Source organism: Bos indicus, chromosome 21 (genome assembly GCF_029378745.1).
Source record: "Bos indicus isolate NIAB-ARS_2022 breed Sahiwal x Tharparkar chromosome 21, NIAB-ARS_B.indTharparkar_mat_pri_1.0, whole genome shotgun sequence".
Taxonomy (NCBI): Eukaryota; Metazoa; Chordata; class Mammalia; order Artiodactyla; family Bovidae; genus Bos; species Bos indicus.
Genome location: NC_091780.1, coordinates 41,807,101 through 41,832,047, shown reverse-complemented (window position 1 = coordinate 41,832,047; position 24,947 = coordinate 41,807,101). Strand labels below are relative to the sequence as shown.

The 24,947-nt window shown below is 39.8% G+C and overlaps 2 protein-coding genes across 8 annotated transcripts in view; one reads left to right on the top strand and one right to left on the bottom strand.

Annotated features, from left to right (window-relative positions):
• AP4S1 (adaptor related protein complex 4 subunit sigma 1) overlaps positions 1–23,320 on the bottom strand; it is a 48,602-nt gene extending 25,282 nt beyond the window's left edge. Inside the window, exons 1-2 of one of the 4 annotated variants that reach the window (XM_070775989.1) lie at positions 22,709–23,038; positions 6,087–6,183 (exon numbers count right to left, since the gene is read on the bottom strand). The gene's annotated coding sequence lies outside the window, so the exon portion shown is untranslated. Of the gene's footprint in view, positions 1–4,376; positions 4,406–6,086; positions 6,184–22,708; positions 23,039–23,201 lie in introns of those variants that run through there. The other 3 variants (XM_070775990.1, XM_019983857.2, XM_070775988.1) reach the window with 3 other exon arrangements.
• The window catches only part of STRN3 (striatin 3), a 107,370-nt gene continuing 104,392 nt past the window's right edge, over positions 21,970–24,947 (top strand). Inside the window, exon 1 of one of the 4 annotated variants that reach the window (XM_070775982.1) lies at positions 21,970–22,583. In XM_070775982.1, coding sequence (XP_070632083.1) covers positions 22,302–22,583 — 282 coding nt within the window. In that variant the 5' untranslated portion in view covers positions 21,970–22,301. The remainder of the gene's footprint in view (positions 22,584–24,947) is intronic. The other 3 variants (XM_070775983.1, XM_070775984.1, XM_070775985.1) reach the window with 3 other exon arrangements.

The following is a 24,947-nucleotide window of genomic DNA, read 5'->3' as shown; positions in this document are numbered from 1 at the left end:
GAAAAAGTTTAAAGCAATATCATTTACAGTAGTGAAAAATGAAACAAGCCCAGACACTACAAACTAAGAATCATGTTAAATGAATACTAACTAGGTGTCCTTTTACTATTAAAATATGCAGATTATGAGATGAGTGAGAAAATATGGACAACATAATGTTAAGTCACAAAAGCAGAACACCAAATTTATACCCATATGATTAAAAATATGTAGAAGGAACATCTGAATAAAGATTAAAAAGGCCAGACAGAAACCATGCAAAAACAAGAAATAAAACAAACAACAACAACAAAAAAACAAAAATAAAAAGATACCAAACAGATGAACCTTAAAAACACCATGCTAAACTGAAAGAAGCTATCACAAAGAGGACACAGTCTATTTATATGAAATGTCCAGAGCAGGCAAATCTACAGAGACAGAAAGTAGATAAAGGGTTGCCAGGGGATGCAGGCTTGAAGGGTGAGTTCTGAGAAATGTGGGGTCATGGTGATGGTTGCACAAATATATGAGTACACTAAAAGAATTGAATAATATACTGTAAATGGATGATCTTTATGCTATGTGAATTATATCACAATAAACGTGCTAAGAAGAGCCAGACTGATACATCAGACAATGTGGAAGAGCTTCCAATAGCCAAAACTAGAAAGATGTGACTAGCAAATAACAGTACTGGATTATAACTCAAAGTATAAAATAAGTATACACGAGTGCCTGCATGCGAGTTCAGTCACTTAGTCGTAGCCATCCAACTCTTTGTGACCCCATGGACTGTAGCCCGCCAGGCTCTCCTGTCTATGCAATTTTCCAGGCAAGAATACCGGAGTGGGTTGCCATTTCCTTCTTCAGGGGATCTTTCTGACCTAGGAACTGAACCCACATCTCCTGCATTGGCAGGAGCATTCTTTACCACTATGCCACCTAGGAAGCCCCATACATGAGTACAGACCGATTTAAATAAATAAATGGGACAGAAGAATCCCAAACATACATTTTGATACTGAGCTATGGAATGAGGTTCGTGACATTGTACAGGATACAGGGATCAAGACCATCCCCATGGAAAAGAAATGCAAAAAAGCAAAATGGCTATCTGGGGAGGCCTTACAAATAGCTGTGAAAAGAAGAGAAGTGAAAAGCAAAGGAGAAAAGGAAAGATATAAACATCTGAATGCAGAGTTTCAAAGAATAGCAAGAAGAGATTAAGAAAGCCTTCTTCAGCAATCAATGCAAAGAAATAGAGGAAAACAACAGAATGGGAAAGACTAGAGATCTCTTCAAGAAAATCAGAGATACCAAAGGAACATTTCATGCAAAGATGGGCTCGATAAAGGACAGAAATAGTATGGACCTAACAGAAGCAGAAGATATTAAGAAGAGATGGCAAGAATACACAGAAGAATTGTACAAAAAAGATCTTCATGACCCAGATAATCACGATGGTGTGATCACTGACCTAGAGCCAGGCAACCTGGAATGTGAAGTCAAGTGGGCCTTAGAAAGCATCACTATGAAGAAAGCTAGTGGAGGTGATGGAATTCCAGTTGAGCTATTCCAAATCCTGAACGATGATGCTGTGAAAGTGCTGCACTCAATATGCCAGCAAATTTGGAAAACTCAGCAGTGGCCACAGGACTGGAAAAGGGCAGTTTTCATTCCAATCCCAAAGAAAGGCAATGCCAAAGAATGCTCAAACTACTGCACAATTGCACTCATCTCACACGCTAGTAAAGTAATGCTCAAAATTCTCCAAGCCAGGCTTCAGCACTATGTGAACCGTGAACTTCCTGATGTTCAAGCTGGTTTTAGAAAAGGCAGAGGAACCAGAGATCAAATTGCCAACATCCGCTGGATCATGGAAAAAGCAAGAGAGTTCCAGAAAAACATCTATTTCTGCTTTATTGACTATGCCAAAGCCTTTGACTGTGTGGATCACAAGAAACTGTGGAAAATTCTGAAAGAGATGGGAATACCAGACCACCTGACCTGCCTCTTGAGAAATTTGTATGCAGGTCAGGAAGCAACAGTTAGAACTGGACATGGAACAACAGACTGGTTCCAAATAGGAAAAGGAGTACATCAAGGCTGTACATTGTCACCCAGTTTATTTAACTTATATGCAGAGTACATCATGAGAAACGCTGGACTGGAAGAAACACAAGCTGGAATCAAGATTGCCAAGAGAAATATCAATAATCTCAGATATGCAGATGACACCACCCTTATGGCAGAAAGTGAAGAGGAACTAAAAAGCCTCTTGATGAAGGTCAAAGTCGAGAGTAAAAAAGTTGGCTTAAAGCTCAACATTCAGAAAACGAAGATCATGGCATCTGGTCCCATCACTTTATGGGAAATGGATGAGGAAACAGTGGAAACAGTGTCAGACTTTATTTTTCTGGGCTCCAAAATCACTGCAGATGGTGACTGCAGCCTGAAATTAAAAGACGCTTACTCCTTGGAAGGAAAGTTATGACCAACCTAGATAGCATATTCAAAAGCAGAGACATTACTTTGCCAACAAAGGTTCATCTAGTCAAGGCTATGGTTTTTCCTGTGGTCATGTATGGATGTGAGAGTTGGACTGTGAAGAAGGCTGAGCGCTGAAGAATGGATGCTTTTGAACTGTGGTGTTGGAGAAGACTCTTGAGAGTCCCTTGGACTGCAAGGAGATCCAACCAGTCCATTCTGAAGGAGATCAGCCCTGGGATTTCTTTGGAAGGAATGATGCTAAAGCTGAAACTCCAGTACTTTGGCCACCTCATGGGAAGAGTTGACTCATTGGAAAAGACTCTGATGCTGGGAGGGATTGGGGGCAGGAGGAGAAGGGGACAACAGAGGATGAGATGGCTGGATGGCATCACTGACTCGATGGACATGAGTCTGAGTGAACTCCGGGAGTTGGTGATGGACAGGGAGGCCTGGCGTGCTGCGGTTCATGGGGTCGCAAAGAGTCAGACAGGACTGAACGATTGATCTGATCTGATTGCAGGAGGTGGAGCTTAATTCCCCACCCCATCTCCCATCCATTTGAGTGAGCTGAACCCAGTGATTCACTTTCAGAAAACAGAAGATGGGAATGGAAACTAGTAACTTTAGGAACTTCCCTGGCCGTCCAGTGGTTAAGACTTCACCTTCTAATCCAGGGGGTGTGGGTTCAATCCCTGGTTGGGGAGCTAAGATCCCACATGCCTTGCAGTCAAAACACCAAAACATAAAATAGAAGCTATATTGTAACAAATTCACTAAAAGCCTTAAAAGAAAAAAAAGTATCTTTACAGTTGAAAACCTGGCACACACTGCAAGTAATGAAGGCTAAATCATCAATGATGGCATATCCCTCCACCATATGACATGGTGAGAATGCTTCATCTCTGTGATATTCTTTCCTAAACCCATAACCCATTCTAATGATGAGAAAATACAACAAATCCACATTAGAGGACGTTTTAAAAAATATCTGAGTTATACTCCTCCAAACAGTCAAGATCATGAAGGACAAAGAAGGCAGGAGGACCTGTCACAGGTCAGAGAAGATTAAGGAGATAATGACTACAATGCAATATGGTATCCTGCAGGGGCTCACAGAACAGAGAAGGACATTGATGAAAAACATTGATGAAAAAAGGACACTGATGAACAGCCTGAGTCTGGTTAATAATAATGCTACCTATGTTGTTTTTTTATGACAAATGTACCACAGTAACACAAGAATATAACACTGGGGAAGATAGGTGAGGCTATACAGAAATTCTCTGTAATATCTTTGCAACTCTCATAAATTAAAATTTATTGTAAATATAGGAGGTTCCCTTGTAGCCTAGTGGCTAGGCTATCCAGGATCTTCTGTGTTTCCATACACATTTTTAAATTATTTGTTCCAGTTCTGTGAAAAATGCCACAGGTATTTTGATAGGAATGGCACTGAATCAGTAGATTGCCTTGGGTAGTATGGTCATTTTAACAATATCGATTCCTCCCATCCAAGAACACAATGTATCTTTCTATCTCTTTGTGTCATCTTCAGTTCCTTTGGTCAGTGTCCGCTGGTTTTCCAAGTACAAGTCTTTTACCTCTTAGGTAGGTTTATGCCTACGTATTTTATTCTTTTTGTGCCTTGTGGCTTGTGGGATCTTAGTTCCCCAACCGAGGATGGAACCCACATTCACCCCCAGTGCAAGGGCAGTGGACTGACAGGGAATTTTCATGTGACGATTAATGGGACTGTTTCCTTAATTTCTCCTTCTTATAGTTCACTGTCAGTGTTTAGGAATGTAACCGATTTCTGTGTACTAATTTTGTATCATGCATAAATATTATAACTCCTACGGAAAACAACTTGGCAGTTTCTTTAAAAAAGTTAAACATGAACTTACCACATTATCCAGAAATTCTACTTCTCAATATATACTGAAGAGAAATGAAAACATATATCCATAAAAATTACTTGTACATGAATGTTCATAAAAGCATCACACTTAATAGACAAAAAATAGAAACAAACCAAATGTCCACCAGCTAATGAATGGATTAAAAGAAATGTGGTGTATCTACAGACAGGGGAAACCTATTCGATAACAATACTGCTGTGCTATTAATACAAAATGGATGAACCTTTAAAACATTACATTAAATGAAAGAAGCCAGATGCAAAATACTATTGCACAAAGTCTATTAATACGAAATGCCCAGAAAATGCTAATCTATAGAGATAGAAAGCATATTAGTAGTTACCTAGGGCCAGGAGAGAAAGTTTTGGGGGAAAACAAGGGTGGGGTTCCTTTTCAGGATGATGAAATCTTCAAAATCTGGATTTAATTGCATGGTAATATCTACACAGCTTTGTAAATTTACTAAACTTATATATGCACATGTATATTATACAAAGTTCAGGGCTACTATAATAAGCATGAAAGGAAGCAGTTAAATTAAATCTGGATGGTAGAATTAGGGGCAATTTTAGTTTTCCATCCTTACTTTGCTTTCTTCCCTAAGTTTTAAGACGTATCTTACTTAATGTGTTACACATAAAAAGAGTTTGTTTAAAAAATGTTGAGCTACATTATATATTTTTACAAAATTAGCCAACTCAAAACTAAAAGTTTAATAATGAAGCTATTGTTCCATTTACTATGGCATTTCTAAATGCCATACTTCTTTAAAATACATACCGTTTTTCAAAATCGATGTGCTGACAGCATCTAATGAGTATGGCCTAACCCAGGAAAAACATACATAACAAGTGCTCGATACTATTTGCCACACCATGTTTTTTCATTCCATAGGCCTCCAAGTTATTTAGCTGTTGCTGAATTTCTCCATCCATAAATGAGAGGAAACAATACTGGTCAGTAGCAGATTTCCATCTAATTTGGAGCACCTCCCTTGGAATTCATATGTTATATATTCTTTTTTAATACACTGAAACAGCTTGTTTCTTTGCTTACTGGAATTTTATGATAATTCAGTTTTCTCATCTACCAACTGGGTAATAAAGACAGCTGCTTCAGAGGCTTTTTTGTAAGGACTTAAAGAGATGAAGGAAACGTAAAGCACAGAATCCCCCTTTTTCCTCCTCAAGACTTCTTCCCCAGTGTAGGTTGCATAGTCTTCCTCCTGAAGTTCTAAGACTATGGAAATCTGCCTTCAAGAAATCCATCACCATCTGCTTTTCTTTCCATCCATTCTCCTCCTTGTTCCCTATCTCTCTCTAAACCTCTCCTTTATGATTTAGAATGCATGTTCCAGCAGCTTCAGCTGAAACTTTACTTTCTGCTAAATCCATGGGTCACTCAAGAAATATTTCAACCACATTTGACTTATTTTGCTTGCAGGCTGCTATTTTACTTAAGTAGTTTTAAAATTATTAAAATATTTTAAAGTGTTAAATTCCTATCAAATTCAGGATTTGTGGGAACCCTGAAGCTGACAATTTTGCAGAAAAATTATGAAAGTACTTTGAGAATAAACCTTAATAGTCTGGTCTACCATTTTCCTGGTAGTATATCTGAAAATTTTCTAAAGCTTCATGTGACTCTCAAATCTTGATCTAAAGCCATATTGGTAAATTGATCAAAAAGTCTTACCAGAATTTCCCTGGTGGTCCAGTGGTTAAGACTCTGCACTTCCACTGCAGTGGGCACAGGCTCAATCCCTATTAGGGGAACTAAGATCCTGCATGCCCTGGAGCATGGCCAAAAAAAAAAAAAAGTCTCACTGAATTCTGGTTTAAGAATTTAAAATCCAAATAAGCATGGTTTTTTGTACATAAACATGATTAATCCTTAGGAAAACACAAATTAAAACCACAACAAGAGACCACTTCACACGCATTTAAAATACATACATAAATAAAAGCTGAGACAAGCTGAAAGTTTCACTAAAAAGGACAGATGTTGTATTTTTGGAGATGTTCAAGTATCAGACTTTCTATCCTAAATCAAGGGGTATCTGTACAGCAATGTGATTAAAGCAAGGGAGAAAAGCCATATTTCAAAAACTAAGGATGAAGACTTTATATACTATAAATAGACCATTACATTGTCCGTTTGAAAGTACTTGTTTTATTTTTATTCATTAGTCATGTGTGTGTGTGGAGTGGGGGATGGAGGAACTGAGAACAGACTGTTAGTCATTTGCCAGGGAGGTGCTATCGGATCTGGTGGTAGTGGGAGCTGCGAAGTTTAAGGAAACAAAATGTTAAAGGCTGGAGATCATAGTCTGTTCTTGTGGTTGTTATCTTATCTTCCACTCTTCTTAGAAAAGTTGCTTTCAGGTAAGTAACCGGACTCAACTTTCCCATTACTACACAAAATGGAGTAACAACAGGCATCCTTCAAAATCAAAATAAAAATTTTTCTTCTAAAATTATATTCTTTTTGGCTTTAATGTTCAGGGTAACTTATTCTGAAATTTAAAATAACTTTAAAAAAGGGAAATAGATGTTTACTTCGACAAAACATGGGCGTGGGCTAGAAATAGTGAAGAGGTACTTCTGGTAGTTAATCTTATTCCAAATTGTTTGGTTAAAATCAGCCACTCAAATTAAGTATTTGTGCTTAGCAACTAAAAATCTTCATAGAATTTTTTCATTAATAAATACATTTAATATATTAATTTTAGAGAGGAGGCAAAGGTCTAGGGGTCTTACAGATAGGCTCCTTCCAGGATTTGATACTGTAATGTAACAATGTGTCAGTAAGGAGGAACTCCAGCAGGCTGAAGTAGGATTCAGATCAGATCAGATCAGATCAGTCGCGTCCAACTCTTTGCGACCCCATGAATCGCAGCACACCAGGCCTCCCTGTCCATCACCAACTCCCAGAATTCACTCAGACTCACATCCATCGAGTCAGTGATGCCATCCAGCCATCTCATCCTCTGTCGTCCCCTTCTCCTACTGCTCCCAATCCCTCCCAGCATCAGAGTCTTTTCCAATGAGTCAACTCTTCACATGAGGTGGCCAAAGTACTGGAGTTTCAGCTTTAGCATCATTTCTTCCAAAGAAATCCCAGGGCTGATCTCCTTCAGAATGGACTGGTTGGATCTCCTTGCAGTCCAAGGGACTCTCAAGAGTCTTCTCCAACACCACAGTTCAAAAGCATTAATTCTTCAGCGCTCAGCCTTCTTCACAGTCCAACTCTCACATCCACACATGACCACAGGAAAAACCATAGCCTTGACTAGACGAACCTTTGTTGCCAAAGTAATGTCTCTGCTTTTGAATATGCTATCTAGGTTGGTCATAACTTTCCTTCCAAGGAGTAAGCATCTTTTAATTTCATGGCTGCAGTCGCCATCCGCAGTGATTTTGGAGCCCAGAAAAATAAAGTCTGACACTGTTTCCACTGTTTCCCCATCTATTTCCCATGAAGTGGTGGGACCGGATGCCATGATCTTCGTTTTCTGAATGTTGAGTTTTAAGCCAACTTTCTCACTCTCCACTTTCACTTTCATCAAGAGGCTTTTGAGTTCCTCTTCACTTTCTGCCATAAGGGTGGTATCATCTGCATATCTGAGGTTATTGAGATTTCTCCCGGCAATCTTGATTCCAGCTTGTGCTTCTTCCAGTCCAGCGTTTCTCATGATGTACTCTGCATATAACTTAAACAAACAGGGTGACAATATACAGCCTTCATGAACTCCTTTTCCTATTTGGAACCAGTCTGTTGTTCCATGTCCAGTTCTAACTGTTGCTTCCTGACCTGCATACAGATTTCTCAAGAGGCAGGTCAGGTGGTCTGGTATGCCCATCTCTTTCAGAATTGTCCACAGTTTCTTGTGATCCACACAGTCAAAGGCTTTGGCATAGTCAATAAAGCAGAAATAGATGTTTTTCTGGAACTCTCTTGCTTTTTCCATGATCCAGCGGATGTTGGCAATTTGATCTCTGGTTCCTCTGCCTTTTCTGAAACCAGCTTGAACATCAGGAAGTTCACGGTTCACGTATTGCTGAAGCCTGGCTTGGAGAATTTTGAGCATTACTTTACTAGCGTGTGAGATGAGTGCAATTGTGCGGTAGTTTGAGCATTCTTTGGCATTGCCTTTCTTTGGGATTGGAATGAAAACTGCCCTTTTCCAGTCCTGTGGCCACTGCTGAGTTTTCCAAATTTGCTGGCATATTGAGTGCAGCACTTTCACAGCATCATCTTTCAGGATTTGGAATACTATGTATTATTTTCCACTCCCATAAAATGGTGTATCAAGTTATTTCTCAGATTGGAAATACTTCTAACAAGATGTTCTGCATTTTGATAAACTTAACTCTGCATTTCTTAAATTAGGTTTGTTAAACCTTGTTAAACATCTGATTTCCAATGAAAACTGTGAAAGACATACGCAGATAGATTATTCTTGCACATTTTTCCCTCAAATATTCTGTGTTAGGGTTCAAGTGATAAGTGTGTAAGTACCCTTACAAGGTCAAATACAATGTTACATATTTTAAATTCAGATCAAACTAAAGGACTTGAGAATTAAATTTTGATTTGCTGATGGCTCCTACAGTTTTATGTCAAAAAAGAAACAAACAAATAAACAAAACCCCACTGGGACACCGAGGAATCTTACTTTATACAAATGTCTATCAACTTTCCTGGCAGTCATAAGTTCAATGTGCCCTACGGGGACCCAGGTTCAATTCCTGATTAGGGAAATAGGATCCTACATGCCATGCAGCCAAAAAAAAAAAGGAAAGAAAAAGAAAAATGTCTATTAATAGTTCTTAATAGAACTTAATACAACTTATTAAGTCTATAGAAAAGACAATTATAAATTAAAGTGCAAAACTCAAATTATGGAAAATGTTTCTATAAAATCATCACTCCATTAATTTATCTGCAATTAATTTGTTTCAACATTATAAAGTCTTTTACTCTAATGTTCACATTACGTGGGGGGAGCAAATTCGTAACGATGTGGATATTTTCCTTAAAAATATGTAAGAAAACAATACTATAAAACTACATTTGTACACTCACATTATTAAGATCTTAATTAAAGTGTGTCCTAAGTTAAAATGAAGCACTATTAAAAGTTACATGAACATTTTTTAGTCCTAAGGATATCGCTAGAGAATTATGGCTCCATTTTGCAGATAATCACTTTGAAAGAAACAATGAAACATAAAAATGGCTGTATTAAACTTAAATTTGGGGATCAGTTTACTCAACCAACAGAATCCATCTTTTTTGTTAGTTACATGGCCACAACTAACTCTAATTCAAGTAAGTAATTAATGCTCCCAATATTTGATGGTGGTCATGAAAGAACTCCACTGCTATAACCTGAGAGGCATTATTCACCCTTTCTGATAAAATGTGCTAATAACCCAATAAAACTACTCTTGAAGACAGATAATAATAATAGAAAACACTTACACAGTGTTTACCAATCAGACAAGTGCTATTTTGAATACTTTACCTATATTCATTTAATGCGCATAATAGCTTTATGAGTTAGGGAATGTTTTTATCTCCACTTCACAGACGTGAAAACTTAGTCACTCGCCAAAGGTCACAAAGTAAAATGGCTGAGGAAGAACCCAATCATGTTAGCTGGGCTCCAGCATCTGTGTTCTCACTCACTGTTCTTTATCTCCAGGTTTGCCTCAAGACTCCAGTGATTCAGTGACAGCTATTATTGTGACCATGGACGCGCAATTTCACTCCCCATTCACTACCGTAAATCAAGTTCTACCCAGTTGTATCTTCTATTCAAAAGCTTTCACTTGTTAATATGCATATCTTGGCAGTTTTCATCTTGACTCCAGAGCATATCACAAAAGGTGTAATTCTAACAGACAATTTGTTCTTAGTTGATCTCAACATGCAGCTTAAAGTCTGAGAAGTGGCTCAATCAGATAACGTACAACTTTAAGACAATAAAGCTCCTGCTGCTGCATTTGTAACAGTGTGTTTAACATTTGTGATCAGACCTCAACTTCCAAAATTCTTCTGACTTATTCTCCTAGTGAGTTCAGCTAACCTCCCTTTCTACTTCCAATAAATAAAATAAACCTCGCAAATGCTGTCCAGGATAAGTTTGCAGACATGTATTTGAATTTAGTATCATTCTTGTTCAGATCAGATGTCAGGGTAAACAGAGAGCCTTTCAGGTGGCCTGCCTGGTGGCCCTTTACACAGCGTCACTTTTTGCTTTTCTGAACTTCACAACAAAGTAGAGCAACATGGTATACTCCTGGCCAAAAATGTAAACAAGAGATTAAAGCTGTCAGATGAGAGCCTCCCAACCGTTTCCAGTGGATATTCATACTTAAATTTATACTGGCTTATATCGCACATCTAAGACTTGGAAAAGTCACAGTTATTTTAACAGAAGTCAAATGAGCTATTTCAATAGCAGGAATCTGATAAATAAATGTAGGTCAACTAGAAGGCAACTTAAACTTTGAAACACCAAGAGTGCAGAGAAGTGAGGGAGAGCAAACAGTAGCAGAGCAGTTTTGGAAGTTCCTAGGATCTTCTCACAGAAAACAGTAAGAGCCAAGAAGAATGCAAAAAAAGAAAAACCTGTACAGCAATATCTTTACCAAAAACCAAGTGAAAAACATCCCCTGGAGCTCTGGAACACTATCTACTCTTAACACTAGAATGAGGAAACCACAGCTGTGCTATTTTAATGGCAGAAGTGGAGGTCTGAAAATGTGGTCTTGTTAAGGGTCAAAAGAGGCTTCCCAGGTGGCTAAGTGGTAAAGAATCCATCTGCCAATGCAGGAGATGGGGTTTCAATTCCTGGGTGGGGAAGATCAAGGAAATGGCAACCCACTATAGTATTTTTGCCTGGACAGAGAAACCTGGACACTTTTTCCTTGGACAGAGGACCCTGGTGGGGCTACAAGTCCATGGGGTCACAAAGGAGTCAGACACAACTTAGCAACTAAACAATAACAACAGTCAAAATAGCCGAGGAGCCCAGTACCAAGTCACCATTGAAAGGAAGGGTGACCCCCTCCCCTGCTTGAAGTGGGAACCCCAGGAGAGAATCTGAGTACCACACTGAGAACTTGGAGGATCTCTCTTGCCAATGGTGGTGGTGGTGGTTTAGTGCTAAGTCAAGTCCAACTCTTTGCAACCCCATGGACTGTAGCCCGCCAGGCCCCTCTCTCTATGGGATTTCCCAGGAAAGAATACTGAAGTGGGCCGTGTTCCCTTTTCCAGGGGATCTTCCTGACCCAGGGATCAAACCTATACCTCCTGCATTGCAGGCAGACTATCACTGAGCCACCAGGGAAGCCCCTCTTTTGCCAATGAGTTCAAGGAAAGGTCCCATCCAGGATCCTGGAGGCTCAGCAACATCCAGGGGAAGCTCTTTTATAGAAAGACAGACACCATACTGAGCAGAAACCGTTGGAGTAGAACACGATAAAATGTTTCAAAAGACAGTTAGCTAGCTCAGCTAACACTGACAATAGCTAGATCAGGCTGATCAAGTTTAGTACATTACAGTAGTAAAATTGAGACAACTGGGCATTCTGTGCTGCCTGCTAAGGTGCAACAGAAAGTACACTGCAGCCCCAATAGAGAAGTACTTTCATCCCCAAATATTAAAACCTGAACCAAACCCAGTCTCTAGACCTAACTTCCAGCTTACGGACAATATGGAGGAGAAAGGAATATGCTAAATAATACAATAAAAATGCAATCAGCCAAATGTGGGAAATTCTACAGGATAAATAATCTCATCCCTTCAACAAATAAACGATACGATGATGTGGGGCTGAGAGGAAGACAAATCCAAAAAAAAAAAAAAAAAAAACCCTAAAGATACAGTAAATAAAGGAAATATGTAGGTTTTGTTTGGATCCTAGTTTGAAACCACCAACTTAAAAAAAAAATTTTTTTTAAGATAAAACGGGGAAACTATAGACTAGGGATTAGACTGTATAATGGAATCACAATTTTAAAGATGTGATAATGGTATTGTGGCATGTTGAAAAAAACAAAAGGTCCTACTGTGTTAAAAATACTTGGAGAAATATATGCCAATGAAATAAAATGATGCTTGGCATTTACTTTAAAACATTCCCAGGGCTGGGCATGGGAAGGAGTGTGAGGGAGGCCGTGAATTCCGTTTCAGGGTATATTTGAGCTTGCTGAGTATACACCATTAGCAAGGCTCACCCTCTTGAGTTGAAAAAAATTTATGGACAAGAAGTTATCACTGAAATTAAATGGTGATGGACATGTCCAAGAAGTCTTTGGGGATTTGATTCCTTTATGAATCATGCAATATATGCATGTGTGGAGATGGCAACTGGCAGGTGACAGAACCATAGTGGAATGGCAGTAATGTAAGAAACTTGTCTCATCATTTTTAGAAACCTTGGAATGAGTATAATTCACATATATAACACTGTATAACTCTGTATAACACACAGAGGTTGTGTGTATCAAGGAAATCAACTGCTTCCACATGTCCTGTCTCTAAAGGGCTGGACTTACTACCATATAAAAATCAAGCAGTGTATATTTTCACAGTAAACTTTTTTGTTAAACTTTTCTAATAGTCAAAAAAATTTCTCACTCAGAAAAAAAAAAAGTGGAATAGGTGAAATACAAATGGCAAAATATTGCTAATTGTTGAAAATGGCATTTTATTAGACTTTTTTCTATTTTTGCATGACTGAATCCAAAATTAAAAAGTTAAATAAAAAAGTCTACACACAATACAATTTATAATATCCAATTACTATATTGAAAGCTGTAATACAAAAGGAGGAAGAGGAGTTATTTTAATATGCTCAAAGGAATTCTTGAATCTTTTTTTGTAGGATAATTGTCATGTACTTTAGGTTGGTCTATTAATAGACAAAACTAGAGGTTACCATCTTTTAAAATGTGTTGTTATAAAAAAAAACAAGTTTCTGTGAATGTTTGCCAAATTTAAAATATTTTCCAAAGAAAACACTATCTTCAGCAGAGATTGCCCAGGCAAGGTGTCCGTGTCTGGTACTATTCTTCTGAACCTTCTCCCCGCTGCCGCCACAGGAGACACACCACATTTCCAAGACTGTTAAATTATTACTGAGGAAAGTTTTGGCAATGTCCTATTGTCACATTTTCCTGTCATTTGGTTCTCATGTTTACAGACCTGGTCGTTCATTTTAAGCCAACGTTTAGGAGGAACTGGGTTCTTGGCAATCCTTTTTTTTCCCTGCAGTTTTGACATCTCTGTGAGTTAGCTATTATACAGTATTATCACAGCCTACTGCCTTCTGACTCATATTACCCAGGAGACAATTCAGGGATGAACCTGAATTGGAATTTTATATGGCATGCTGAATTTCCTCATTTTGATGCCTATCTTTCTATAATCTGCGAAGATGCTTTGCCTTTTCTTTTCCACACAATACACTATTTGAATAGTTCAAGTACTGTACATATATTTTTATACTTTTCCTAGCCACAGGCAGCAGCTTTAATGAGAAGTAGGTATCTGATCTTATTCTGCAGGTTAAACCACGGTGCAGGTCAAAGCTGCCTTCTTTTCTGTTACTTCTGCATTGCAGTTTGCTCTTTTGCTTTTGGAACACATGTCAACTTTTTTCTCAAAGATCTTTCTCTAGGCTCTAATACTAGTTTGTTGTCTATATTTATAGATGTAAATACTATACAATTTTCCCAAGTGACTGAATCACCCCCAAACTACCTTAAAAGTGATTTCAAAAGTGCAAATAATTTGTGAGCCAGAGATAGTAAATATTGAATCCACTGACAAGCCAGGAGGAGGCAGAACTGTGAAAGAAAACTTTATTTTTTTGTTTTCAAATAAACATGTACACTCACTGATCTAAGAGTAGAAACACTTCCTATTCTACCAAGAGCTGCGGAAGTGACCCAGAACTCTGATTTCCGCTTTCTCTCTTCATGGAGATAAGAATATTGTCACAATCTTTTCAGATGATGGAAAAAGATGACTAGACCAGTGACTGTGAACCAGTCTGAGCTCTTTGTTAGAGGGATGTCAGGTACATAGTCAGCAAGGCATGAAACTGGATGTTAAGGTCAGTAACTACAGGAGGTTATACAGTTCTCCAGGTCAGGGACAAAATACTTTGTATATCAGGTATTGCAGTAATTAGGGAGAAGGTATCTGAGTGTAAGCCACTATGACTTTTTTAAAAGCCAGAATTCCTTAACATACTTTTGCTGATATATGCACATGAAATATTAATATGACAAATCTCTTTTGGGTCAGATGTAATAAGCACACAGGTGTCTAAGATTAGCTAGTGGGGAAAAAAGACCCTTAAAATTCAAAATTGACTAAAGACATAAATAGGCAGCCATTCTTGAAAATCAGCAGCTGTATACTGAAACTTGGAGAATCAATGGGAGTGGAGGAGGGATGATCAAGACTGATGAAATGATACAACATATAGCAAGTTTCAAAGGTTGATACTGAAGACAGGAAATGACTCAGCCACAGTTTAGGGAGAACATTCCAGTCAGGTGAGTTGTAGGTGAATTTGGGAAAGCTTATTACCTACAGAGGCCAAGATTCTAGGAGCTTGCTGCAGTGTCAACAGGAGTCATGTACACAAAGCACAATCAGATCAGATCAGATCAGATCAGTCGCTCAGTCGTGTCCGACTCTTTGCAACCCCATGAATCGCAGCATGCCAGGCCTCCCTGTCCATCACCAACTCCCGGAGTTCACTCAGACTCACATCCATCGAGTCAGTGATGCCATCCAGCCATCTCATCCTCTGTCGTCCCCTTCTCCTACTGCTCCCAATCCCTCCCAGCATCAGAGTCTTTACCAATGAGTCAACTCTTCCCATGAGGTGGCCAAAGTACTGGAGTTTCAGCTTTAGCATCATTCCTTCCAAAGAAATCCCAGGGCTGATCTCCTTCAGAATGGACTGGTTGGATCTCCTTGCAGTCCAAGGGACTCTCAAGAGTCTTCTCCAACACCACAGTTCAAAAGCATTAATTCTTCAGCGCTCAGCCTTCTTCACAGTCCAACTCTCACATCCACACATGACCACAGGAAAAACCATAGCCTTGACTAGACGGACCTTTGTTGGCAAAGTAATGTCTCTGCTTTTGAATATGCTATCTAGGTTGGTCATAACTTTCCTTCCAAGGAGCAAGCATCTTTTAATTTCATGGCTGCAGTCGCCATCTGTAGTTTTTTTGGAGCCCAGAAAAATAAAGTCTGACACTGTTTCCACTGTTTCCTCATCCATTTCCCATGAAGTGGTGGGACCTGATGCCATGATCTTCGTTTTCTGAATGTTGAGCTTTAAGCCAACTTTCTCACTCTCCACTTTCACTTTCATCAAGAGGCTTTTGAGTTCCTCTTCACTTTCTGCCATAAGGGTGGTGTCATCTGCATATCTGAGGTTATCGAGATTTCTCCCGGCAATCTTGATTCCAGTTTGTGTTTCTTTCAGTCCAGCGTTTCTCATGATGTACTCTGCATATAAGTTAAATAAACTGGGTGACAATATACAGCCTTGACGAACTCCTTTTCCTATTTGGAACCAGTCTGTTGTTCCATGTCCAGTTCTAACTGTTGCTTCCTGACCTGCATACAGATTTCTCAAGAGGCAGGTCAGGTGGTCTGGTATTCCCACCTCTTTCAGAATTTTCCACAGTTTCTTGTGATCCACACAGTCAAAGGCTTTGGCATAGTCAATAAAGCAGAAATAGATGTTTTTCTGGAACTCTCTTGCTTTTTCCATGATCCAGCGGATGTTGGCAATTTGATCTCTGGTTCCTCTGCCTTTTCTAAAACCAGCTTGAACATCAGGAAGTTCACGGTTCACATAGTGCTGAAGCCTGGCTTGGAGAATTTTGAGCATTACTTAATGGTGTAAAATATATTTTCCCAAAAGAGGAGATGATTTTGGTGCCTTTTACTACCAGTACTCAGGACGGTTCTGGTCATTGAACCTCAAGAGACAATTGGTAGAATGGTAGCAAAACTGATTAAAATGATTGAGGTGAAGAAAAAATATTTACATAAGTCCAGTCTGAATTTACGTTATTTGTCAAACATTTATTGGGGATTTCACTGTGCCAGGTACTGAGGGTACCATTATCAACAACCTAAAACTAGACTGGAAAGTCTGTGAAGGCAGAGATTATGTCTGTCTGATTCTCAGTGATCACCAAGGACTAACAAAAGTATCTAAAAAATAGCAGCCAATTCAGAAATTAAAAAAAAAAAAAAATATATATATATATATATATATATAAAAGTAAAGATTTATAGTACCTGGTATGTGCAGGTCTTCCTTTCACAGTGTTTAGTATGAGTGTTACTGAGGAATACATATATAGACAACTTAAATACAACGTACACTAACAAATTGAAGGATAAAAACCATATGATTATCTCAATAGATGCAGAGAAAGCCTTTGGCAAAATTCAACACCCATTTATGATAAAAACTCCCCAGAAAGCAGGCACAGAAGGAACATACCTCAACATAATAAAAGCCATATGTGATAAACCCACAGCAAACATTATCCTCAATTGCGAAAAATTGAAAGTATTTCCCCCAAAGTCAGGAACAAGACAAGGGTGCTCACTCTCACCACTACTATTCAACATATTTTTGGAAGTTCTAGCCACAGCAATCAGAGAAGAAAAAGAATAAAAGGAATCCAGATAGGAAAAGAAGAGTAAAACTCTCACTGTTTGCAGATGACATGATCCTCTACAAAGAAAACCCTAAAGATACCACCAGAAAATTACTAGAGATAGTCAATGAATATGGTAAAGTTGCAGGATATAAAATTAATACAGAAATTGCTTGCATTCCTATACACTAACAATGGGAAAATAGAAATTAAGGAAACAATCCCATTCACCATTGCAATGAAAAGAATAAAATACTTAGGAATAAATCTACCTAAAGACACAAAAGATCTATATATAGAAAACTATAAAACACTGATGAAAGAAATCAAAGATGACACAAATAGATGGAGAAATGTACCATGTTCATGGATTGGAAAAATCAATATAGTGAAAATGAATATACTACCCAAAGCAATCTATAGATTTAATGCAATCCCGATCAAGTTACCAATGGTATTTTTCACAGAACTAGAACAAATACCTTCACAATTTGTATGGAAATACAAACAACTTCAAATAGCCAAAGCAATCTTGAGAAAGAAGAATGGAACTGGAGGAATCAACCTGCCTGATTTCAGACTATACTACAAAGCTACAGTCATCAAGACAGTATGGTACTGGCACAAAGACAGAAATATAGATCAATGGAACAAACTAGAGAGCCCAGAGATAAATCCATGCACCTATGGACACCTTATCTTTGACAAAAGAGGCAAAAATATAAAATGGAGAAAAGACAATCTCTTTAACAAGTGGTGCTGGGAAAACTGGTCAACCATCTATAAAATAATAAAACTAGAACACTTTCTAACACAATACACAAAAATAAACTCAAAATGGATTAACAATTTAAATGCAAGACCAGAAACTATAAAACTCCTAGAGGAAAACATAGGCAAAACACTCTGTGACATAAATCACAGCAAGATCCTCTATGACCCATCTTCCAGAGTAATGGAAATAAAAGTAAAAATAAACAAATGGGATCTAATTAAACATAAAAGCTTTTGCACTACGAAGGAAACTATAAGCAAGGTGAAAAGACAGCCTTCAGAGTGGGAGAAAATAATAGCAAATGAAGCAACTGACAAAGAATTAATTTCAAAAATATACAAGCAGCTCATGCAACTCAATACCAGAAAAATAAACGATCTAGTCAAAAAATGGGCCAAAGAACTAAACAGACATTTCTCCAAAGAAGACATACAGATAGCTAACACATGAAAAGATGCTCAACATCACTCATTATCAGAGAAATGTAAATCAAAACCACAATGAGGTACCATCTCACACCAGTCAGAATGACTGCTATCAAAAAGTCTACAAACAATAAAGGCTGGAGAGGGTGTGGAGAAAAGGGAACCCTCTTACACTGTTGATGGGAATGCAAACTAGTACAGCCACTATGGAGAACAGTGTGGAGATTCCTTAAAAAACTGGAAATAGAACTGCCATATGACCCAGTAATCCCACTGCTGGGCATATACACTGTGGAAACCGGAATTGAAAGAGACACATGTACCCCAAGGTTCATCAAAGCACTGTTTACAATAGCTAGGACATGGAAGCAACTTAGATGTCCATCGGCAGACGAATGGGTAAGAAAGCTGTGGTACATATACACAATGGAATATTACTCAGCTATTTAAAAGAATGCATTTGAATCAGTTCTAATCAGGTGGATGAAACTGGAGCCTATTATACACAGTGAAGTAAAAATGAAAAACATCAATACAGTATATTAATGCATATATATATGGAATTTAGAAAGATGGTAACGACGACCCTATATGCAAGACTTCAAAAGAGACACAAAGAACAGACTTTTGGACTCTGAGGGAGAAGGCAAGGGTGGGATGATTTGAGAGAATAGCATTGAAACACGTATATTATCATATGTAAAACATATGACCAGTCCAACTTCCATGCTTGAAACAGGGCACTCAAAGCCAGTGCACTGGGACAACCCAGAGGAATGGGATGAGGAGGGAGATGGGAGGGATGTTCAGGATGGGGGACACATGTACACCCACGGCTGATTCACGTCAGTGTATAGCAAAAATCACCACAATATTGTAAAGTAATTAGCTTCCAATTAAAATAAATTAATTTAAAAAATAAAAAATAAATAAATGTAGTGAGTATTAGGAGTTCAGCATGGGATACTATTACTAAGATAGGGTCTCTAAATAATAAGCTTCTTGGAGGAGGAAATATTTGAGTTTTGAAGGAAGACGGGAAGGTAAGCCAGTTGGGTACAGCATGTATTAAATTCTTGGAAATGAAACAGTGTAATACATTTTCAGAACTCAAAATGGTGCAGTTTAGCTGGAGAGAAGAATGGGGTACCATGATGATGTGATGGTAGATTAGGCAATAAGATGGACTTTTATATGCTATGCTAAAATTTGGGCTTTATTCTAAATTTGGTCATCATTAATGCAGTGTAACCAGGGAATGACAGGATCAGACCTACCTTTTGAAGATCACTCAGACATCAGTGGTAGTGGAAAGCGGGTAAAGAGTAGAGGTGGAAAGGTTTAAATTAAGGCAATGTATGAAGATAATGGGAGAGATATAAGATAATACTGAGAAAGGGATTGGAAGGTACTAGAATGAAGGACTGCCAGGCCTCAGGTTTGAATGCAGTGCCACTTAACAGGATGGGTAATAGAAGTAAGTTTGTTGTTTTGAAGGTGGGTGAGGAGGAAAAATATAAACCCAGTCTTTATTTGAGCTTGATGTAAATCAGGAAATGTTAGTGGGTATATTCCTCGTTTTTTGATGCCAATGTAAGAGAGGTCAGCCACATCTTCTCACAAATTCCTTTTGGTGTATAATAGGTCTTGAGGCAGTATAATGTTTGTAAACTTTTTACCTTCTATGAGGCCCCTTGAAAAAGAACAAGATTGAATAAGCAGGTTATATGTTAGTTGCTATAAAATGGAGAGATAGTTCTTAATACTGTGATCTCAGACCTTATTTCATATATAAATAAAATATGGCAGCAAGGGTAAGAAGTCCAATCTGCTTTCCATTAAACAATAATAGCAGTAAAGCAGACATGACAAAACAAGATGTATCACTTTATCTCTCTGAATTACACTCTAAATGGTCGTGAAAATTTTATTGACAGTAGAGAAGAAAAAAAATTAATGCAGTGAATTTTATACGCGATTTCCTGGCACAGCTGTAATTAATGAATCTTTTCTCTTAGATTGTTAAATATTTTTGTCCTATTTTTTAACCAAATGATTATTAGCTACATTAACTTTTAGAAGCTTACTAGTTCATTAAGAATGTTTCCTGGCAACCTAAGCACATAAAAACACATATTATGGTACTTAAAAAGATTAACCTTGTCTTTTATGTGTATATTATATTCACTCAAACAACCAAGAAAAACATTTTTAGCCACTCATCTAGGATTTTGTCTTCACAATGCTCTTATTTTCGATTTCCATCCAAAGATTCTGCTATGAACTGTTTATAATAGCCTGGACATGGAAGCAACCTAGATGTCCATCAGCAGAGGAATGGATAAGAAAGCCCTGGTACATATACACAATAGAATATTACTCAGCCATTAAAAAGAATACATTTGAATCAATTCTAATGAGGTGGATGAAACTGGAGCCTATTATACAGAGTGAAGTAAGCCAGAAAGAAAAACACCAATACAGTATACTAACGCATATATATGAAATTTAGAAAGACGGCAACGACAACCCTATATGCAAGACAGCAAAAGAGACACAGATGTATAGAACAGTCTTTTGGACTCTGTGGGAGAAGGCGAGGGTGGGATGATTTGAGAGAATAGCATTGAAACATCTATATTATCATATGTGAAACAGATCACCAGTCCAGGTTCAATGCATGAGACAGGGTGCTTGGGGCTGGTGAACTGGGATGACCCAGAGGGATGGGATGGGGAGGGTGGTGGGAAGGGGGCTCAGGATGGGGAACATATGTACACCCATGGCTGATTCATGTCAATGTATGGCAAAACCACTACAATATTGTAAAGTAATTAGCCTCCAATTAAAATAAATAAATAAATAAAAAGATTCTGCTATGTATGACAGTATTTGTGAGCCCATTCACTTCTAAAATGTCTGTTAATCAGCCTCCTTTAAGTTTTCTTTCTCCCTCTACCCATTATCAAGATCTAAAGTTTTTCACCTTCCCTTCTCCCAAGAGAAAAATGAAAACAATCGCTCCTGCTCCTCTCTCAAACGCCCCAAACGCAACCCACCCCAGAATTGGAAACCAGGGAGGCAAAGTGGTACATGTTGCAACTTGCGACTGGGAGCACAGACTTTGGAACCAGAGCCCGGAGACAGGGAATCAATCTTCACTTCCTGGAGGATCTGGGCTATTTGTCAAAAGAGAACGTTCCCAAAGCCCCAGGAACTGACTGGTGCTAGGAAACCAGAGAAAGAGCGGGTGACAAGCAGAGAAAGAGGCCCGATCCTCTGGGACTGCCAGAAACACGCAAGGAATGCAAAAGAAACGTCAAGAATCCGGGACCGGCTGCGGCCGGCTAGAAGGACCACTCAGGTTAAAACCCAACTCCGAAGGCAGGAGCGCCGCTGAGACTCGAGTGGGAAACGGCGCTGAGGGGGTTGACTGAACGAGGGAAACCCACTCCTGGGAAGGCAGAAACCGACTCCCTCCCAAATGTCTGAGTCGGTGACCCACAATCCGGTCCCGGCCACCAGACACCTCCGGCGAGCCTGGGGGCTGGCCTAGGGGCGGGGCCAAGCTCTTTCTCCGCCTCTAACGGCAGGCCGACTGCGTCCTCAGTACGCCTGCGTAGGGTGAGGCCGGACTCTATTTGGCTAGTAGGCGAGCGGCGGCATCGGCGTTCTCTACCCAGCATGCTGCGCGGGAGCGGCGGTCCTACGTCTATCCCCTTCCCAACCCTGCCCCCGCTTCCCACTCCCGTCGCGGCCCCCCCTTCCCCTAAAGTGAGTGAGTGAGACGGGCAGATGGAGGAGGGACTGTAATGGCGGCGGCCGGCAGCTCCCTGCTCTGACCCACGGCAGGCATACAGCAACGACCCCCTCCCTGCCCCTCTCTCTGCCGGCCTCCGCCCCGCCGCTAGCGCGGGGCCACCCTCTCCGGCCCTTCCCCCAGCCGTCGGCGTCTCGCCCTGCACCCCGGCCGGGGCCCCACACACAATGGACGAGCTCGCCGGAGGCGGTGGTGGCGGCCCGGCGATGGCGTCCCCTCCACGGCAGCAGCAAGGACCCGGGGGGAACATGAGCCTTTCGCCAGGGGGGAATGGAGCGGCGGGCGGCGGGGGTCCTCCGGCCACCGAGGGAGCGGGTCCCGCGGCAGGCCCCGAGCTGTCCCGGCCGCAGCAATACACTATCCCAGGGATCCTGCACTACATCCAGCACGAGTGGGCTCGGTTCGAGATGGAGCGGGCGCACTGGGAGGTGGAGCGGGCCGAACTACAGGTACCTCGCTGGGGTCGGTATGCGGGACGGCTGCGGCGGCTGGGTTCCCGGCCGGGGGTGGGGGGGTGGGGCCGGGACTCCCCTCATTCGGAACTCGAGGCCTTGGGAGACCGAGAGGAACCTACCTGTGCGGCTCGGGGGGCGATAGTCCTGGAGACGGCTCTTCCTAGAACCCCCCCTCCCCCTTTCCCGCAGAAGCTTGTTACCCAGACCTCACTGGCTGCGCGGTGCGGGCTTCCTTGGGGCAGCCATTTTGGCTTTTAGTATGGCGTCTGCGGGGGCTCCTCCGGAGGCGTTCTGCGCGGGCCTCCGGGGTTTGGGGCCGAGTTTCTCTCTGTGGGAGAATCCGGCGTGGGGCTGTCGGGCACTGCGCTGGCTCCTGTTTATGCCTCTTAAGATGGAGAACCCGAGGAGAGGGACTGGGTTGGGGATTTTACCACCTTTTCCCGAATCACCCCCCTGTTTCCGATTTGGCGTGACTGCCCCCCTCCCCCGGAGTTGGGAGCCCTTACTCTTTGACAGCCACGCTTCTTTCCAGGGTTGCTGCCGCTCACAATGGCTTGCGGCTGACCGATGAAGTTTTCATTTCCTACCGCCAACTTTTAAGTACCTTTTTACCTGGGATGCTGCCTTATTCACTTCGATTCTCTTTGAGTTCGTCCTTAGTGACTGACTCATCAACGCTGCTCTGTACTTTTAGAGTACTCTTCAGCAGGTCTTCCCCTCCTCAATTCCCGTCTTTACACACGAAAAGCCAAACCAGACTATCTGTGCCGTCTTCAGGAAACGATTGAGAAAAGATTTAATGTTAGTTTGGAGTAAAACGTTTTTGTTTCATATTACCAGCTCGCACAGGGGAAGCAGAGTTAAATATCCTTAGGAACCTTCATAATTGAGCCGGACCCGGTCTTAAGGTGAAACTTTTGAGATACTGGTTCACCTAACTTTTGGAAGATGTTGGTAGTTTAAGGGCTTATGTCTTGGATTTCAGAAGAGCTACATTTAAAAGGATTGTTCACCTCTTTCGCATGTTTGTGTTTATTTTAAAATCACTTTCCAAGGCAAATTTAGGCTTAGAAGGAAAAAAGCATGCATGTAAATAGTGCTGCACCTGTTCTTCAGACTGCTGTATATTTAGAGTGTATGTGGTATTGTTCGCTGATATACATGTCATATATGTCTGGGGTGAATGATTAGGGAAATGTAGTGTTGAAAGAAGATTGAATTAGCTTAAAAGGGTTGTCCTCAAACAAATACATCTTCAGTTTGATATTGAACCAGTCGACTTTTTGTCTCTACAAAGTGGGGAAAGTCAAACTTTTAAAAAGTAAAAAAGCAGATATTTTGACACTTATCAAAAAGTGAATTCACTTTATCAGGTTGGCAATTCAGTGTTTTAGTGCTTTGATATACTATTGGGCTTTTAAAAAATATTAACATGTCAAGTGTTGTTCCTTTTGTGTGTGCTCTGCTTTAAAATATCTGGGACATACAAAGTTCTCTTGATGAACAACTTTGTATTACACCATGTGCAAACTTAATATTCAGTGTGAGGCATTTATTTTTGAAAACTGCATTTACAAATGCATTGAAGCCTAGGCTCACTAAATAATACTTCACCAGTCCCTAATACAGTGTTTATAACCTTTGTACTGTTGTGGAAAAGGTTTAATTTAAACACTTTCTAAGTTAGTAAATGTATTAGTCATTGGTAAGCTTCACAAAATGTCTTACTTGTGTCTGAATTAGTAAAATCTATGCCACTTGAGATCTATATTGTTTACCTTAGCTTTTGGTTTGCCTTCTAATTCTCCTCTCGACAGAAGTCTTTTAAGGAAAATTTGTTTTGCTTGCTTGCTTTCAGCCTATCTACTGTTGTTGGCACATTAGTTCGGATATAGCCATTTTAAACTTTTTGTTTACTTACTTCGAAGAAGTTCTTCGGTGTTTATCTAGACTCTTTGTTTTTTTTTTCCCCTTTAGAAATTTTTATTATTTCACACTGATTCTTTTGGAACAAAATGTTCATGATTGTGTGTTTTTGTTCTATATATTTCTCTATGTTTTATTGGGCTACGTAGTTAATTTAGAATATTGAATTTGTTTTACATGTCTAAAGTCTTTAGTAAGAATGCTTGTGAGATGTCCATTTTAAAATGTATGAAAAATGTATTGGGAGAGTTTACGTGAAGCATGAATACATTTAAACTGTAAACTTAGACTTAATTTAAGAAAGATAACATAGAAGTAAAATAACTTGCATATCATTTGGTATACAGCCTTGAGTATACTGTTCATCTATACATTACTTAAAGTGTTTAGTACTAAAACTGTTCAATAATGACTACAAAGAGGCTAAGGTAT